Here is an 18,315-nt window from a genome sequence, read left to right as displayed (position 1 = left end):
TCAGTCTGAGTCAACTGGAAACGTTTTTAAAGATAAAAGAAACCTTCCAGATCTTTAGTCGATTCCTGAAATGATTGCTGATGGTTTTTCTCCACTCAATTACTTTCAGAAAATCTTCTCTGTCAATTTTTGTGACTAGAGTTTCTATTTCCTTAGGGAAGCATTTAATATTTGAGATCCACCTAAGGTTTCTTTGCACTGGTGTAAAACTTGTTTGATTGTTAATACTCTTCATTTCACACAGAGTCAAATAACAAATGATTATCCTCTTCTGTTATTAAAGAGCATTCCCCTTTTCAGAAAGATCAGCATCAAATTTTGTTTCTTTTCTCCAAACACTTCATAGACTTGTTCTTCAAAAGGCTCATCTTGAGAAAGTAGCTGTGAAAATCACAATTCTTATTGTGATTCAGTAAGTTACAAGGCAAATATCCCACCTGCAAACCACAGTGGACAGATGGGTCCAAGGTAGGACCGAGGCATTAGGCCACAAATCTAATCGAGTCTACGTTGAATGTGAAGAAAAGTTTTAATTGCACAAAGATAGTACATAACGTTTCAAATATAAATGAAAGGACAATCAGTAGTGCTATCAAAATGTATAATACAGGAACATTTTTAAAAAGAATAGAAAAATTATACTTAGGACCTATAAATCTTCCTCATTATAAGCATATGCAGCAATTCATTCATGCAGGTTCTTATATGTAGATAGGATGATTTTTTTTTTCCTTTTTGAAGAATTCCATTGTAGCTATGGGATGAAAAATGTATTGATGTAACAATGTATTATGGTAATGTTATAGCTTTCTTCTATTTTGCTTTTAGTGTTAGGATTGCTAAAAGCTTATTTAAAATACCCAACTGACATAATGTGCTTTCAATAAAGAGGACACTGCCGTATACATTATCCTTCCTCGGTCACTGTTTGATACCACATCGCCTGGCCTCTTTCTACACAGGCCACTTTGTTAAGAGGGAGGCCAAGGGAGTTGAAATTTCAGGCAGTGGATGGCAGAGGTACCATCCTATCAACCTGACCAATCCTCCAACAGCCCTTACATCCAATGTTTCTCCTAAGGTATCCTATGGGCAGGATGAGGAACATGCTTGCCTTCCAGTGAAAGACATCCTTGGCTTTTCGCCCAGCCAGGTGTGCAAGAGATCAGCACTGCTAATCCCATGCTTGCTGGGTTTGAGTTCAGACAAGGATGTCCCAAGCGGAGGGCCAAACCCTGATTTATGAAGGTCAGATTGCTCCCGTAAGAGCTGCCAGGAAAACTCCCAGGACGCCAGGGTACTAAGCAAAGCACTCAGGGTAGCAGGACTCTGCCGCCCCCTCTGCCTCTTTGGAGAGGTGTTAAAAGGAGAGGATACCTCCCAGGCCATGAGGCCGAAGCCCCCCCATCCTGAAGTCAGCTGCAGCGGGCCTGCCAGGGCATCACCCACAGCCAAGGAAGACTCCAGGGAGGGGCAGAGGGATCGACAGGCAGGTGGAAGTGCCCGCCTCCCACCCCTGCTAGTCCCCTCGACCCTCAGTTCTGGCAGAGGCCTGGAGTGCAGGAGTAACTGCAAAATGTTCAGTCCAATCAGATACATTGGTTGGGTGTCTTCTCGGATTCCAGAACACTTGGAAATGGTAATTCTGCCAAAAGAGGCTCTGTCATAGATGATCTGGGTGACAGATTGCAGTTAAAAACTTCATCTATTGAACCTGAAAAAAAGTAAACAAGGCATGCATTATTAGCATCCCTGAGAAAACAAAAACGAAAACCCAACAGTGCCTTTAAAACTCACACGACATGCTAGGTAACCAATTCAATGATCAATAGAGAATCCTGGCTTCCTCAGAGACACTCAAACAGCTAAAGAGAAATGTGCTGCTTTCTGTTTGCCAGTACGACATGGGTGGTCGTTGGCTGTTCCATGGGCTGGAGTGGCTTTACAGGAAGCTGCACACACTCTTTCTCATTTCATGAACAAAGGCCCCGATCCAGGGAGTAGATGCCTAGGACAGAGGTCAGTTTTGGAGAATCAGGTGGAGCTGGGCTAACTGTGTCACCAGGGCGGAGCTGTGGAGGCCAGGCTCAGCCTGCCTGCCAAGGCAGCTGATGCAAGCCGGCTGCGCCATCTACAGTGCACACTGACTGACAGCTCAGGTCAGCCTAGAAGAATCCTTCCCCAGCACTCTACAGTGGAGGTGGCCCCAGGGCTGGCTGAGGGTAAACCTGAAAGGAAGCACTGCCCGACTTCACATGCTCCTTGTGTCCCCAGGATGGCGGTAGACACCCCAGGCAGCCTTCACGACCGAGGGTGAGCAATGTGAAACAGTAAAACCCTGCCCAGGCTGCTGCAGCCAGTGGGTGAGGCTGGAGGGGTGTCCCAGGAAGGACTGGGCATCTGCAACCTTGCCCCAACTGGGCAAGTTAATCTTCCCTTAAAAGGATCAGCAGATAATCCCCCCACATGACTGCAGTGGAGCAAAGCACAAAGGCATCTGCGTAAGGAACATCCAGACACAGAAGGCAATGTGGAGGGAGGGAGAGAGAGTGGGGGCGGCGGGGGGAGTAGGAAGGAGACAGGGGGAGCGGAGGAGGGAGACACAGACAGACAGACTACTTCCATAAGAAATAGCTAGGAGTAAGCATTTTTGCTATAAACGTTGAAAGAAAGCAACAACTGTCATTAAACAGAATGAAGACTCTGTTTTACATCTGAACTTTTTGAAAACTGCAAGTTCATAGCGACTGGTGTTTGTTTGTTTTTAGTTTTGTTTTTGCAATTAGCAGCCAGAGTCCTGGTTCAAGGAAGTTGCTTTCTCAGCCCAGCCCAGCACGGACAGAGACCAGGTAGCAGAAGAGAAATCCAGACGAGACTCCACTGATATCAAGCCACACGGGACTGAGATGTCTCGCCAGCTCCTCGGGAGGCGGCGCTGGCTGTTATAGTCTAGAACCCACCCTACATAATCCACAGCTTGCTAAGTGAAGCATTCTCGGGAGTTATTCTTTTGTGGTCTTACAAACTCAGGGGAACTCTTTCAAATATTGTTAAAGGTAGACATCTTGACCATGCAGACTCCTCCCCGAACTGAACTTTTAATTAACATTCTGCTGCCCAGAATACGCACATCAGGAAACCATGATTCCTTCAGAATATTTAAATTATTAATATTTGAATGAGTATTAATATGTAATTAACGATACATTGTAAAATTATTTTCTTGGTGTGCTGCACAATATAACTGCTATGCCAGAAAACTTTTGGAAGCCTAAAAGGAAAAGGTGTTATATTTCTTTTTGGTAGCAGACATTTCCTACTTCCTACTTTCTGAATTATGTGATATTTCCCCTTTATCAAGAGGCCTTGCCTTTTCAATTGATGCACTCTCCTCCCCTGGCTTTATTCTACACTGTTATTTAATCCCCTTCCTCAGGTACTGGAGAACGGTTAACATACCTCTGGAAGTTACGCTGAATTTTCGGTCAGAGAAACTGCTCCTTCGGATTAAAGGTTCACTCATTTTCTCCAGAAATAATTTAATTGTTTCCTTCTTTTCTGGGCTTGTACTTGACAAATTCAGAACTTTTCCATGCACGTTTACAGTGGAATTGCTGAGCCCCAACCAATAGAAGAAATCAAATAATGCATCCGCTTTGAATTCATACGCAAAGCTCAGATTTTCTCCATTAACCACCTCATTTCCTGGAGGGAAAAAATTCTTTACCGCCTCTTGAAAATCAAACTGAAAGAGAGGGAAGCATTTAATTAATTTTACGGATAGAACTATAATGTTATATTCTAGAATTACATATTATTATAGGATTATATTATAGAATTAACTGCCCAAATATCCAAAGTATCACACCTCTTACTTCTCTTTCACTCTGACAGATATTTTTTTAACTGTTGCCTTTATTTTTCTTAAACAGACCTTTGCATTTGCACCATATACCATCCAAAGGCCTTCAACTGCTTGGTCAAATTCACACTGATTCTTACCCCATTTCTAAGAAGTTGCTAGACACTTCATTTTGTTGGTAGTGATATTGGAGTAATAGAGAACTTAGATGTCTGGGTACAATTAAGTTACAGACAAGCTCCGGGGTTTGGGTCCTTGCATGAAATGCACAGACCCCTTTCCGTGCGGTTGGCAGCTCTGGATTCAGACAGGTGGAAGCTTACCTGAAGCCGGTAGCTTTCTCCAATCACTGAGGAAATGACCATGTCCATCCCTTGCTCTATCTGTCTTCTTATCTTGGGGTGCCTTGTGTTCACAAGAAACGCATACGTCCTTTCTAGAAATTAGGAAGCAGAATTCAAAAAGAAGCGTGCACATGTGACATAACCATGCTTCCTAACATTTGATAAAGCAGCGAGTCCCATCTTATTTGGAGAGTTTATTCACTTATAACTTCCCTAGCCGCTCCCTGACACCCCCACTACAAAGCCTAGCCAGATTTCTAGAAACGTTTCTGAGAATTTTGCAGGTTTGAAAGAAGCTCTGGGATGTTGTAAAAGTAGGTTAGAAAATTGGCTCCCCCAAGGCTGCAGTTTGTCACTCAGTTGCATCTCGGAAACCGAAAGTTCCATTCTATAATTATCACAGAGGAGAACTGAGCCTCCACCGCGGGCACCCAGCATGGAGAGCTAAAGTAAAAAATTGAGATGGCTGGTTTTCATGTCACTGCCTTGCTGGATATTTAACTGCAGCTTGGCTCTCACTAGCATTTCCTTATTTGCAAAGCAGAAAATCAGCAAAGTCCAGGGAAGGAGGCGGCCCCATTCCTTTCCCGTCCCTCCCATCTCTCCCCATCCTCCCCAGGGACCTGGCATTCGTTCTGCCAAAGGGCTAGTTGAGGGTCCCAAGGATCAAGGTGACTCGGATTGGTTCTCCTCCACGCCCTACCCCACACAATCCCCGGTGGGAGGGGAAGTGGCTCCCCTTGTTCCAATAATCCCATGTCTCTGTCCTGGCAGACAGTTGTTTTTGTTGTTATTGTTTGTTTTGGGATTTTTTGGTAATCCCTTAAGTCCAACTCTATATAACCTAAGCAAAGAGAAGGCTGTTTACTCATTAAGAAATTTGAAATATTATTAACCAACAACCTCTTGACTTTTCCAGCCCCCGGAATGAAGCTCCGTGGCCTTAATTACCAAGTACTTCTTCCAGGGAGACACGTAGCATAGATTGCCACCCACTGTTTAAAGGCCATGGACCAGCCATTGTGTGATTCTGAGAGCTGAACATTTTGCATTGGCTTTGAGCGTCAAACCCGTGGTCCACCAATAACAAGCGTTGCATCCTTGAGGAATACATTTTGAACTAACATTTGCACTAACCTTATTCATCTTATTTTTCCTACCCCTGTTTTCCTTTCTCCCAAATGATTTTTTAGGCCCTTTAGATATACACTACTCCATATCCTCTTTGAGATAAGAGATAAATAAGGCAAGCAAGTTATTTGATACCTTGAATTAACTTTCACACAAAGGAAACCAAGACCTTTAGGCTCACTCAGCGCTGCCACACTCCACAGTTGTAACGGTTGGGCAGGTTGTGCACTACACAACTCTAGAGGAAGCCTTTCACATTCACAGACATCGTTTATTTGTATATTTATCATGACAAACTTCTGGGAAGGGTTAGTAAATTGTTTTGAGTTAATGGTGGCTTTTTCCAATTTGCACAAAAGTGCAGTTTAGGATAGCAGCGGGGCTGAACGCATTGCCTTAATCACAATTTTCATAATTTCAACTTGACTATCTTAAGCTCCTGTATCATAGAATCTCTTCATTTCCTGGCTTTCCTCACACTTAACGAGTACTGGGTTTCCACCCCTCCTTCCACAACAGTTGTCACACAACTGTGTACCTTTTGTAGGCCACTTGCAAATACCTCCTTGTACCACTCCCTGCACTTTCATTAAAATGGTAAAATGGAGGGGTCTCTTGTTCTTTCTTAAGATTCCTCCTGAGATGGACGACGCAGGAAGGGTGCTTGGTAATCTGTGAATTACAGTCTTGGAGAACGCTCTGCTTTCTGGCCGTCAACACGCCAGGTAACAGCAGGGCTCAGGCATTCTAACGAGCATCACTCGTTACCCTGCGTTCTGCTCCCGGCTCCTCCTGCCGAGAGAGCATCGTGACTGTGAGTTATGAAGTGAGCAGAGGCTCGGAACGATTCTGAATGAAAGGAGCAGAGAACCGGCTCCACGAATCTGAATGAGAGCGAATGTTTGAGGAAATCTATTTGGCATTTGTAGATCATTTCTTATTACCTTGGACTCATTTCAAGAATATTTAGAAGTAAGTTTAAGAAAGTCTACCTCTATCACAGAACACTCTGCCCAAGACTTTCCCCACATATTACTCGGAGCAGGAGGAAGAAAGGGAAATTGAGGTCTTTTCGCATTGGAATTTGAGCTAACATAGTTGTTATCAGCTAATGGGATTTCTTGGAAGAAACGATAGAGAGATGTGTCTAAAACTGAAATTCAAAGGCCACAGCATGAAATAGAAAAGCACCTACAACTGCTGTTTATTTTCTTTATCTTAGTTTCCTCGTCTATAAAATGAGGATAGTGTAAGTCCATCACAGGTAGGCGACGACCCTGCCTCCTGGCTTGCTGAGTCAGTCCCAGAGCACACCTTTGTCCCAGCACAACTGTTAACAGCACCTACAGTCATGCTCACAAGGGTTCCCCTTGGGGTGATGAGCCCTACAGGGTCGTTGTGCCAGTTAATGACGTTAGAGCTAGCCTCGAATACGCAAGTGTTTGCTATGTGGTAGATAGTATTATATATCATCATCTGCACGACTCCAGCCATTTTTGCAACACCTGCAGGCTCAGAACGTCCAATCACTTCCTGCCTAGACAGGAAGTAGAAAACAAAGCCCAGAGACAGATGGCTGCTGCCCTGTGCTCATTTAGGGGCTTGTGCTGCAGGCTTGTGCTGTGCTTCAGACGGCTTACACACCAGGCTTCTCCCTCACAGCCTCGCCACAAGCTGGCCTCCACCCTGCTTTCTCCATGCCCCACTTCTGCCTCATCAGCAGGCCACAGTCCACAGCCCGGCAAGGCAGAACCAAACCAAAAATATTTATATACCTACCTTTTGAGGGGTCTTTTTTGGTCTGTACATTAATAAAGAAGAGCATTGGTTTGCTCAATATAGTTTCCCTGTAGTCTTTATAATCACAGTAGTTGGTCAGTTCCACGTATCTATGAAAAAAGCAGAGATAATTGCAAAGTAATGTACCTTCCCATCTAAGTCAGGAAGGGGATGTGCTGGACAGGGCCCTGCTGTGTCCACAGATCCTATGACAGAAGTCTCCTGAAATGTGTCCATACAGAGGCAGCCATATTTTGTACCATGTGCCCCTCCCCTGGTCAGCTGAGAGATGAGCATGTAACCTAAAGGAGGTCATTGTCCTTGGGGTGGCCTGGCACTAATGCCTGGCCCTCAGAGGCAACTTTTACCAGATGATGACTAATACATCTATCTGTTGGGCTGTATGAGTTCATTTGAAGCTATGAGGGCTCTATGTCTCTCCGGGCTGAGAATGAATTCCACTCAATATGTAGAATTAGCTGGGTCTTCTCCAGTGCAGTCATCCCGCCTTACTGGTGGGTCTGAAATTTTCCTTTCCTTCTCTTTCCCTCTTCCTTTCTCAAATCCCAAAATAAACCCAGCCCCCTCCATGGATTACACAATCAATCAATATTCATATGAACTAGTTCTCATCTCTCTGATCCTGAGCTTGTGCAATTAAAAAAACAAAACTAAACTAATGTTGGACTTCTGCCCAGGGCCCTATTAAATTTATCTTCCTGGGTTTTCATTCATGATTCCAGCCTGGGAAGATCTTTTGCATTTGACTCTGTCATCCAGCACATCCACTTTCTCTTCCTACTCTACAAATTTTCCAAGCAGTCCTCTGTCTCTGCTTACACGGTCGATAAAAAGACAGATCCATGAACAAATTAGCTTCCTTCAAGAAGTGGCTAATTTTCTAACCAAACCTAATCTCAGATGCCACATGGCCATGGGCAGGCTGAACGCAATCAGCAGGCTGGTGCTCCTGCCACAGTCCCTCTTTGACACGGACCTGGTTCCCCACCCACGGGCACAGCTGTGAGCATCTGCACGAGTGAACAGGCTGGCCTGGCTGCTAGCACGGCTGCTTGTGCTACACCGCAGAGTGTCTGCTTCTTAGATCTAGTCATGGGCAGAGACAGCTTGAGTGTTTCTTTCTGGCTTGTTGTCCTTCCAGTGCCTGACATGAAAATAACAGCCTTGGAGAGAGCCCCACTGCAGGGAGCTGTGGCCACACAGTCCTCTCAGCCTCCCTCCCTGGAGCCCACTTGCCACAACGTGCTTAGAGGGGCCAGTACACAAGACCACGACCCAGGCATGGGTCAAGAGCATGTGGGAGAGTATCTACCCTGGAGTCACAAAAACACAGCTTCTGCTCTCTTTCTCCCACCTTGGTTTCTTAGAAATCTGTGTCATTATCTTTTTTCTGGGATTGTCAGACCTGATTTTGAGAGCTTTTAAAACCTGACCCCTGATGGAGCCTCTAAATGCTTCCTGCCTTCCATTTCCCCAGGCTTTTAATGTGGTCTCCACCTCCCAACCTGGGCACTGGGGGTGGCTAGCAGGCTGGTCCAGGGGTGGGAGGGAGGACACAGGGCTGGCACTTTCCAGAGATGGAAAGGGATGCAGGTGATGTTCAGGGGTGTGGCTGAGGAGGACAGCAGCAAGGAGAGGAGGCTGGAATGGAGAAGGGGTGCAGGACCTGGGGGATGGGCTGGGTAAGCTACTGCAGACGGGGTTTGTATGGTCCTCCTTCATCTCCTCCCCCACCCCTGCCTTCCCCCTCACCTGGGCACAACCATGTGGAGTGAGAATGGGGTGAGGTGGGGCAACTGAGGGGGAGTGGCACTGTGTTCCCGATCAGCAATTGTCCCAATTGACCAACGGCCAAAAACTACTGGAGAAAGGAAGCAGTGAAGGAAGGAGAAGGACCCACCATTTGCTGGGTTCATTCGATCTCATTCATTCATTCAACAATGTTCCTTAAGCGCCAATTATATGCCGGGCACCAGGTGGGCATCCACATGTGCCTTCTCACATCTGAGGATCTCAGCACCTAGGGGGTGGGGGTTAGTAGAAGGGTGGCGGCGCTGGGCTTCCCCTGTGCTCTCCCACTCACTCTGCCATCCATCTCTTCAGCAGCCAAGGACCTGGTGCAGGCAGGCAAGAGTGGCAGGGGTGGGGATGAGTTCTGTGGTTGCAGGGGTGCAGGAGAGATGCAGAGGGAGGAAGTGGGAAGAAAGTTCTTGTAGCAAAAGAAGTCTGATGGGGGGAAACATCAAAAAGATAGACGTGTGCTGCCGGTGGGCGTCAGGTACCCTGATCCATCCAGGGCAGATCTTTACATTCTCCCACTTGTTTATCACGGAGTTAATTTAGAGCCATTTAAGCGTTTAATATTTTCCTCAAGGCGATTCCTCAGCTCTCTCAATATCCACAGTCTGACTGTCATTCTCCAGGGCGTGCAAATGGCGTTTGGGTCCAGTGCATCCAGAAAATCTCTAGTTTTGATTACTAGTCTGATGACACAAATGACAGTGCAGAACTTGACTCTGTCTACAAAATCAACTGACATATGATTGGAGGTATCATCAGTAAGAAAAAGACAAAAATCTCAACTCAGAAATGAGTTGGGAAAATAACCCGTTTTCCCCAGAATCCTGTGGAAGACTTTTGTGAACAGGATTGAGCTGAAGTAGCTGTGACTTGGCGTGATCAGAGAAGGGGGACTGGGTGGGGCGGGGGCTTCTGGATAGGCCCATATTGAGTTTAATGCATAACCTATTCATGAGTCACCCCTTTAGAGTGTGAATTTAAGAAGATGCCCTGAATAATAAGACTGTGCTCAACATAATTTAACCTTCCTTTGAGGACTTAGAGGCACTTTCAGCATCTTAACAGGGCTGTAAACACCATCACAGAGCATGTCAGCTATCACTGTGCCGCAGATGTATGAAAGTGTTGCTTATATGAGGGTTCTGATAACAGCATTTACAGACAAGGGACTGTGGCGAGATCCCTACTTAATAAACTCTCTTTTTAAACCAGGTCACAAACAAGCAATACCTCCATAATTCATCCATTCCCAGCCTCCCAGTAATGGTCCAAGGGTTAAACACCTCAAAATTCCAGTGAAATAAATAAATGTGAGCATTCCTCTGGACTTCACTGTTGTAAAATTTGGATATGTAAGTCACTAAAATACAAAAAGATTTAGGACCTAGTTGTTAAATCTCACAGATTGACCCTAAGCTAACATCTGTGCCAATCTTCCTCTATTTTGTATGTGAGCCGCTGCCACAGCATGGCTGCTGACAAGAGGAGTAGGTCCACACCTGGGGACGGAACCTGGGCTGCCAAAGTGGAGCACGCTGAACTTAAGCACTAGGCCACAAGGCCAGCCCCCTAGTTATTTCATCTTTAAATGTGCCTATTTCTGAATTACTAATGCAAATAGTGCTTCTGTGTACTGGATATTTATTATATTTGCTGAAGTTATCGTTAGGGATGAAAAGCAAGCAGTTAAAGATACTTCCTTTAAAGTCCCACTTCTTCAATGCTTTCACCCTGGCCCCAAAATGCTTCTAGGCTGAAACTTTCTATGCCTGGCTTCAATCCAAAGATTGAAAGGCAGAACCATGTGGTGGAAAGTATAGTGAGTCAAAATAAGAAGATCTAATTCGTGTCCTAACTGACCAGCTGTGGGAACTCAGTCCCAGAGCCACAACTCACTATGACCTTGAGTGAGTGACTTAACCCGTCTGACCTCTGCCCTCATCTGTAAAAGGGATAACAGCATTGCCTTTATTTGTTGACTGAATGCAGCACAAGTAACATAGACATAAGTACCTGGACCCACAGTAGGTGCTCAACAAATGTTACTAGCGTCTTTAATCCTGGCCAACTTTGCTGACCATAGGGTGACGTTTTGTAAACTTGTGACGCACAACCAGGGCTGTGTTCATCTGAGTTAACAGGTAACGAGGACAACAGGAATATCTGAAAAATAAAGGAGCAAGAGTTTCTCCTTCCTTGCTTCGATTTCTTTCCTCATCTTTTCCGTTTGGAAGACTAAAGGGAACAGCTTAACAAGTGCAATATCTGAAAGATGAGACCAAGAAAGAACTCCGTATTTTTGCTTCTAGCAAATCAGGAGTGGCTGAAAGATTGCCCACCATCTAAAATACCCAACTTTCTCCAGAGCTTCCTTCAGATTTCACATCATCTCTAGCATGATCTGAAAAGCTGCTCCAAATTTCCCTGGGCTCTGACAATCTAATGATCAACGACAAATAAGAATTCAAACCCATGGCTTCCATCTGAGGGGGTGTGCATGGGTGTGTTCGCTTGACGAAATATAGAGTGGAGCAGAGAAAAGAGGAGCCCATACTGCAATAGTCCTCGTGTAGAAGGCCAGAAATCGCTCACAGCTTCCAGAATGCTTTGCTGGGACACTGAGCAGGGACCTTCTGCCCTTGGGAGCAAGCAGGATGGCCCTGCTGTGTTTCCACTGTGAACTTGGTAGCATTATGCAGAGCATCACCCTAAGCTCTCAGACACTTCCTTCTCTTTCACTTCCTTCCCTCCTTCTTCTGGTGAAATCAATCAAAATTTTCAGATTTATCACTCTAATGTCTGTGACTTGAATCAAGGATACACATGTTCAGTCATTTATTCATTTGTCAATTACTGATGCTCAGTGCGTGTGAAACACTGTGATGGGACAAAGAATGATTCACTCACGTATTCGCTCATGCAATAAACATCTGCTAATTACCTGCCACGTGCTGGGCTCTGGGGACACAAAGATGAGAAAGAAAACAGTCTTGCTTTCAATAAGCATATAGTCTATTGGGAGACAGATAAGAAAATGCACCATTTCAGTAGGAAATCACAGATGTCTAAGACCTTGTTGCCTAAAGTGTGATCACTGGGCCAACAGCACTGGCACCACCTGGGAGCTTGTGAAACTGCAGTATCCGGGCCCCTCCCCAGTTTTATTCCATCTAAAACCTGCATTTTATCAAGCTCCTCAGGACACTTGTGAGCTTATTTAAAGGTTGAGAAGCACTGGTTCAAGACATGGACCCTGCCAGTCAGAGGCTTACAAACTAGTTAATCATTCAGAGGTACAAACGCCCGAGGGATGCAGAGGTCTCTGCACTCGTGTGTCCACGCTCCATGGAGTCATGTCCTACTTATTTAAATAAGAAGGGGGAAGGGCCCAGCCTTAGAACCATTCACTGCGCTGAGACAGGCACTAGGAGAGCGAGCGTGTGTCAATCCAAACACACCGCCTACGGTTGGACAAAAGAAGGGGAGATGGGGACCCCAGGAGGAGTCATGGCTTAGCCAAGCCTTGGGGACTGTGGGGGACCACATCCAGGCATTTGGACCAGGTGAACTGAGAGCAGGAAGTAGACCAGAGTGTGGCTGGAAGCCCCAAGCAAGGCTCCCGAGAAAGGCAGGCAGGAGAGAAGGCAGCAATGGCTCGTGGCTGTTGAATCACCAGATCTGGGTTTGATTTCTGTCTCTGTGAACACAGTAAGTTTTTTAACCTCTCTGAGATTCATTTACTCACCTGTAAAATCTGGCTAACAAAAGGCCTCCAGTGAGGTGGCTGAAAGATTCCATAATGGGTGTGAAAGCACTTGGCTTATGGGGTTGCTTAACAACATAAGCTAACAATTGTCAAGTGATCAGTATGTGCCAATAACTGTTTGAAGGACTTTATAGATTTCAACTCTCAACAACAACCCTATAAGGCCGTTGGTATTATTTTCCCCATTTCACAGCTGAGGAGACTGAGTCACAGAGATTAAGTAACTTTTCTAAGTCACTCAGCTACCAAGCAGCAGAACCAGGATTCAAACCAAGGCAGCCCCAGCCTGGCCCCCACACTCGTCCACGCTTAGTCTACACGGAATCTCATCAGAGTCATAGCGCAACACACGAATGATTATGACTTCATCATTATCGTTGTGTGTCCTGTTAAGGGGATGCTGTCCTGGGCAGGTCACCAGATCCAAGACTCAGACAGGAGGACCAAGGCAAAAGAGCAGTCACAAGGACAGGACAGAGCTCGCTGAGTGCAGCAGCAGCAGCAAGGGTGACAACGCCACGTGCTACCTATGGAACCGCGGCCGCTTCCCCAGCTTCCAGCCTATAGTCAGGGTCACTTTGGGCCTGGCCCGGGACTGGGCAGGCAGACAGAGTCCAGGCACTTCCCACCACGGGTGGAGGCGAGACATCGCCCAGCGAAGATCAAAGCATGTTCCAGCCCTTCCTCGGAGGCCTCACTCTACCCCCGTCAGCATCCTACCCTTCCCCCTGCACTCTGCCCCAGGGGCTGACTTCAAAGTGAGTGTGATTGTCCCTAACACTGGTGGGACATGGGCAGGAGCAGGTCACGTCTCTGGTTTTAGCGGTTTCCTTAAAACCACTGGATTTACTTCCTCTTTTAGGCTGATTATATAAGATGCGCACTGGCTAATGCAATTCCAGTTATTTATCTGTAGACCCCGGAAATTTACGAGGAAGCTGCTGCTGTCCATAGTGAGCTAGGATTATTTCAGGTCCGCGGCAGTCTGCTGAAAGCACGGGCTTTGTAGTCAGACAGAGCAACGGACAAGCCTGGCTCTCCCGCTCGGCAGCCTCTTACTCAGGTCAATTACTTCATCTCTCTGCGTCCTAATTTCCTCGTCTGTAAAAAGGGGAAACAAGCAAAGTGCCGACTTCTAAGCCTCCATGAGATAATAGCTGTGAAATACTTCACACCATTCCTGGGACTCAAGTCAACATCAGCAGCCACCATTATGATTGCCGTGATTATTTTTATTACCCAAGCAGCCTCTTGCAAGCGAGGGGACCACTGAAAAGAAGGAATTTGACCTCCTCCTTGCCAAAGGTTTGCCATTACACCTCCACAAGAGGCTGCATTATAGGAAAAAAGGTAGGGGTGTGTGTGTGTGTGTGTTATCCTGAGCAGGCTGTGTTTGTTACACGGATGGATATCCTGAGCTTGAAAGAAAAGAAAAACAATAAAGATATTGCCATAAATCCCCCAAAATAGGACAAACATTTTTAAAGCAGGGTCTCAGGAGCTTTAAAGCTCTTAGTGGCCATCACTAAACCTTCCCACAACCCCAGGTTTCCCTAGGGTTATTCAGGTATGTATCTAGAAAAATGTTCTGGTATCAGAAGAAAAGCTGGAGTAAGCGGAACCACCGAATCATCCTCTTGCTGTCTGAGAGAGTGAATCATATAAATGTCAGGGTGAGTAGCTCTCAGTCCCTTGGGGTTCCTTGGGAAAGGACCTCATCAAAGCCACAGCACACACTTCTGACGCCAAGAAAAGAAATCCTGCTTACACTGTGGGCTTATCCCACACCAAAAATGTTTGTTGAATGAAAAAAAAAAATAGAGAAGGATTCTTACCCTCAATCCAAGCACCTCATAAACTACTTGAACAGCCAGCGACACTGGGTGCATATCTACATTTCTGGGGGCAAGGTCTAACATGACTCTCAAAAGCTCAATGGTCCCAAGTGATTACGAATCATCACTTTGTCTTCCTTGCTCCCCAGCCATCTCGGCGGCTGCTCTTGGATGGGGGCTGTCCCACACCTAAGGCAGGAATATAGTGGCCAAAAAGAAGAGGCAAAAGTTGCTAGAGTCCATCAACTCTAGGCCCCAACTGATTATGAACAGCGGAAAGTCGATGCTTGGTACAAGCCACCTCTGAAGATGATACTCAAAGCAAAGCAAAACTGGTCATCCTTGCCAAAACCGCCCGACGGCGAGGAAATCTGAAATAGAGTCCTATGCCACGTCGGCCCAAACCGGTGTCCAGCACTACAGGGCAATAACATTGAACCGGGCACAGCACGCAGGAAAGACGACAGAGTATGCACACTGGCTGTCATTGGTCCAGGTGGTTCTGTGACCTTTAGAAGTGTGCCAGAATAGACTGGTAAAAAGTACATCAGGCCAATTATTCTCTAGTAAAACTGGCCAGAGCCTATGCAGGGAAGGAAGGAAGCGGGGAAGGGAAGGAAGGAATTACTGAATTGCCGCTTTGGAGCACTATTTTAAGAGAGGAAGTTGTATGCTATCCCCAAAGACAGCTGGGTAAATTTGGAGATGTGAGGAGCAGCAACTGCAGACGTCTGAATTCCAACTATGGGCCCCTCCCTCCTGATCCATGAGGGCAAAACCTCTCACTGTTGTCCGCAATCATCTTCCCTCCTTCTAGAAGGCTCTCTCCATTCAGGCCAGGTGCCCCCCAAGTCATCCTTCAGGACTTCACACCCAGCTATAAAAGCCTACTTCCCCTGCCTTAACACGTCCCCTGAGAGGAAGACAGATTGTTCCTACCATCACCCAAATTATTCTCAGCTGCTCCTTGCTATTTTCACGAAATTGCTTAGACAACAAGAACCTTGTATTTGTGTATTCCCATTTGCATCCTGGTCTGCATCACCTGGTCATTGTCTATTCTGGACTCTGACCTGCCAGAGGACCACTGCTGTTTAACTTTCTTTTGTGTTGGAGGTGTTCAAAGCAAGAGTTTAACAACCAGACTTCAAAATCATTTAAATTTTGCAGCACTGTCTGCTAAGATTGGAGGAGGTGGCTCTCAAAAGCCTAACCTACAACTTCAATTAATTCTGGACATTTTTATTTTCATATTCTTTTCTCAAACACAATAGTCATCTTTTAAAATTTTTGCAAATCAGAATTCTAACTCAATTCCTCCCACAGTCCCCTGCCTATGGGTTGGAATTTTCAATTCACTAAGAAAGAGAGACATTCTTGCTGGGGAATGGTTTTTCAGACTCTCAAAGCCCTCACTATCTTGTGTGGAAAAGCAAGGTTTTTCCCAGCAGCTTTGAAGAAGGCATTTTAACCATCTCATTTTGTTTACTTGCCCTTCCTGGCTCCATCCCACCCACAGGGTGCCACGGCGCCACTGCCCTTCCAAGCAGCAAAGCTTTACATCTTAATAGCTGGCCGGCTTACTCATCTCTGAATCAAACTCCAGACTGTACTGTCTGCTTCCGGGCACTCAGTTCTGCAGCACGAATATAAGAGCCCCCGGCCCCCCGCCCCATGCACACGCTCACTCTCACGCACAGGGTGACCTCTGGAGGCAGGAGGCCATGTAGAATCAGGCGTGGAGCTCCCGCCTCCTTTACCCCGTGGCATCAAAGCCTGCTTCACGGATGGACTCCATCCCGTTGGCTCCAAGTCTGCTAAGAAGTGCTTCAGACACTTTGGCCACAGCAGTTAAACATCCTGGGCACCCTCCATCAAATTAAGCTTGGCCCAAGCTCTGCCCCAGGATCCTGGAAGCTACATTCATTGCACTTATTTTCCCAGAACTTATCTGCCCACACGACAGCCCACATGGCCCTGGATTGGACCTCACCAGACTTTGTTCCCTTCTCAGCCATGGATAATTAATTTATTTTTTGAAAACTAAGGGAGGCCAAACAGGGGAAACTTTGAATTTTTGCAGGCTTCTCCACTGGATCAGCTCACTGGATAAAGCTGGTAGTGCACAGAATTGAGCATCTTCGTCCTGCCCCTACCACAATCTAAAGCCGAAGTGTGTCTCTCCTCTGTAAACAAACCTGGAAGGGTGTGCCCCCAGTTTGAGTTCATCTGACTCAGTTAAGGAGCCAGAAAGGGAAAATCATCCGTCAGTTATGCGCTCCCCGCCCTGCCCTCCCCACGCGCCTGCCCTGATGCTCTCCTGGGCGGCTTCGAGCGGCGGCTGCAAAATGTCAGTGCAAAGGGCAGAAAAGCCAGGGAGGGGATAGCTAGGCACCTCTGGGTGACGTTAGCAATGAGAAAAATCTAGAAGTGGCACGTAAGGATGGGAGGGGATGTCCAGGTCGGGTCTCGGGAAGCGAGGCCAGCCAGGGCTCTCGGGGACGGCAGCGGGGCGGAGGCCTCTGCGGGGACCAGGCGGCGGGCCGGGGCGCGCGGCGAGGCCACCCACCTCTTGATGTAGCTGCTGAGGCGGTAGAGCTGCCCGTCGAGGCGCACGAGGCCGTCGCCGAAGACGTTGAAGCCCCCGCGCGCGGCCGCCGGCTCCCCCGGCCCGGGCACCACGAGCTGGTCGCCGCGCAGCTGGAAGGCGCCGGGCTGCAGGCGCAGCAGCTGCGCCAGCGGCAGCAGGGCCAGCTCGCAGTCGCACGTCCACAGGCTGCGCAGCTCCCCCGACGAGATGGAGGTCAGGCTCGGCCTGGCCGCCGGCGGGCACGAGGCCGCCTCCATGCCCCCACCCTCGGCGCGTTTGCCTCGGTGCGCCCCGCTCCGCCTCGGTGCGCCCGGCCGGTCCGGCCCCGGTGCGGTGGCCCCAGGTGCGCGCCGCCCGCCGGCAAGGAGCGCCGCAGGCCCCGCGCTCAGAAAACGGCTCCGGCCCCGCGCGGCCCTTTTATCCGCCCCGAGCGCGGTCGCCGCGCCCCTCCCGGCCCTCGGGCACGACCCCAGACGCTCGGGCCGAGTTATCGTCGGCTCAGAATTTGGCACGCTCTCGCCTGGCCGCGCCTGCCCGCAGCCAAGGGTTACTCATCCCCCTCGGGTCCGTTGCTCCACACCCGGGGCTGGGCCCGCCCCGGCCTGGCCCGCACTGCCGGGGGCGGGGTAGGGAGAGGCCGCCCTGGGGTGCCGAGTCTGGCCCGTGGTGGGAGGGGAGGGCGCATTGCTCCCACCCATGAGCGAGACACCACACCGATCACACGCGTACTGATTGGAGGGACGCAAACGTCCGTCGCCCCACTCTCTCCACTTGGGGCCCGGGGCCGTCGAAGTAGGGCTCAGATGCCCACCCCTATGCCCCGCCCCAAGCTGGAGCCAGTTGCCAACCCCTGCCTCCCAGCCTGTTTTCTACTTTTTTCCCCCCCTCCAGATCATACCCTGCATTTTCTCTCCTCTCAGTCTTTCCCCGCATGATTCCTTCCCCTGGATTCCCTTCCGTGTAGAAATTCCGCTCATCATCGTGTCACTTCCCGGAAAGCCTTCCTGAGTCCCCCGTGGCTCTCCTTGCTTCTCCCACACGGTGGGCCTCAGGCCATGCCATGCCGGGTAGCGCGGATAGAAGGGACCCCGCAGTCACCGTCTCCTCTCCTGCCTCCGCAGTAGGCTGAGCTCCTTGAGTCCCGGAATACGTTCATTTATTGTCAGTCATTGGAGAGCTCGCTAGGT

The 18,315-nt window shown here is 48.1% G+C and overlaps 1 protein-coding gene across 1 annotated transcript; it reads right to left on the bottom strand.

The window, feature by feature from the left end:
* Positions 1–510: 510 nt before the first annotated feature.
* On the bottom strand, positions 511–17,645 carry MEDAG (mesenteric estrogen dependent adipogenesis). Its single transcript, XM_070578741.1, has 5 exons — positions 17,108–17,645; positions 7,117–7,226; positions 4,186–4,298; positions 3,460–3,745; positions 511–1,714 (listed from the first exon to the last, which is right to left on the bottom strand). Exons 1-5 carry the CDS (start codon positions 17,383–17,385, stop codon positions 1,590–1,592), a joined length of 912 nt encoding a protein of 303 aa, XP_070434842.1. The 5' UTR covers positions 17,386–17,645; the 3' UTR covers positions 511–1,589.
* Positions 17,646–18,315: the final 670 nt, after the last annotated feature.

Source organism: Equus przewalskii, chromosome 16 (assembly GCF_037783145.1).
Source record: "Equus przewalskii isolate Varuska chromosome 16, EquPr2, whole genome shotgun sequence".
Classification (NCBI taxonomy): Eukaryota; Metazoa; Chordata; class Mammalia; order Perissodactyla; family Equidae; genus Equus; species Equus przewalskii.
This window is presented reverse-complemented; position numbering and strand designations above follow the sequence as displayed.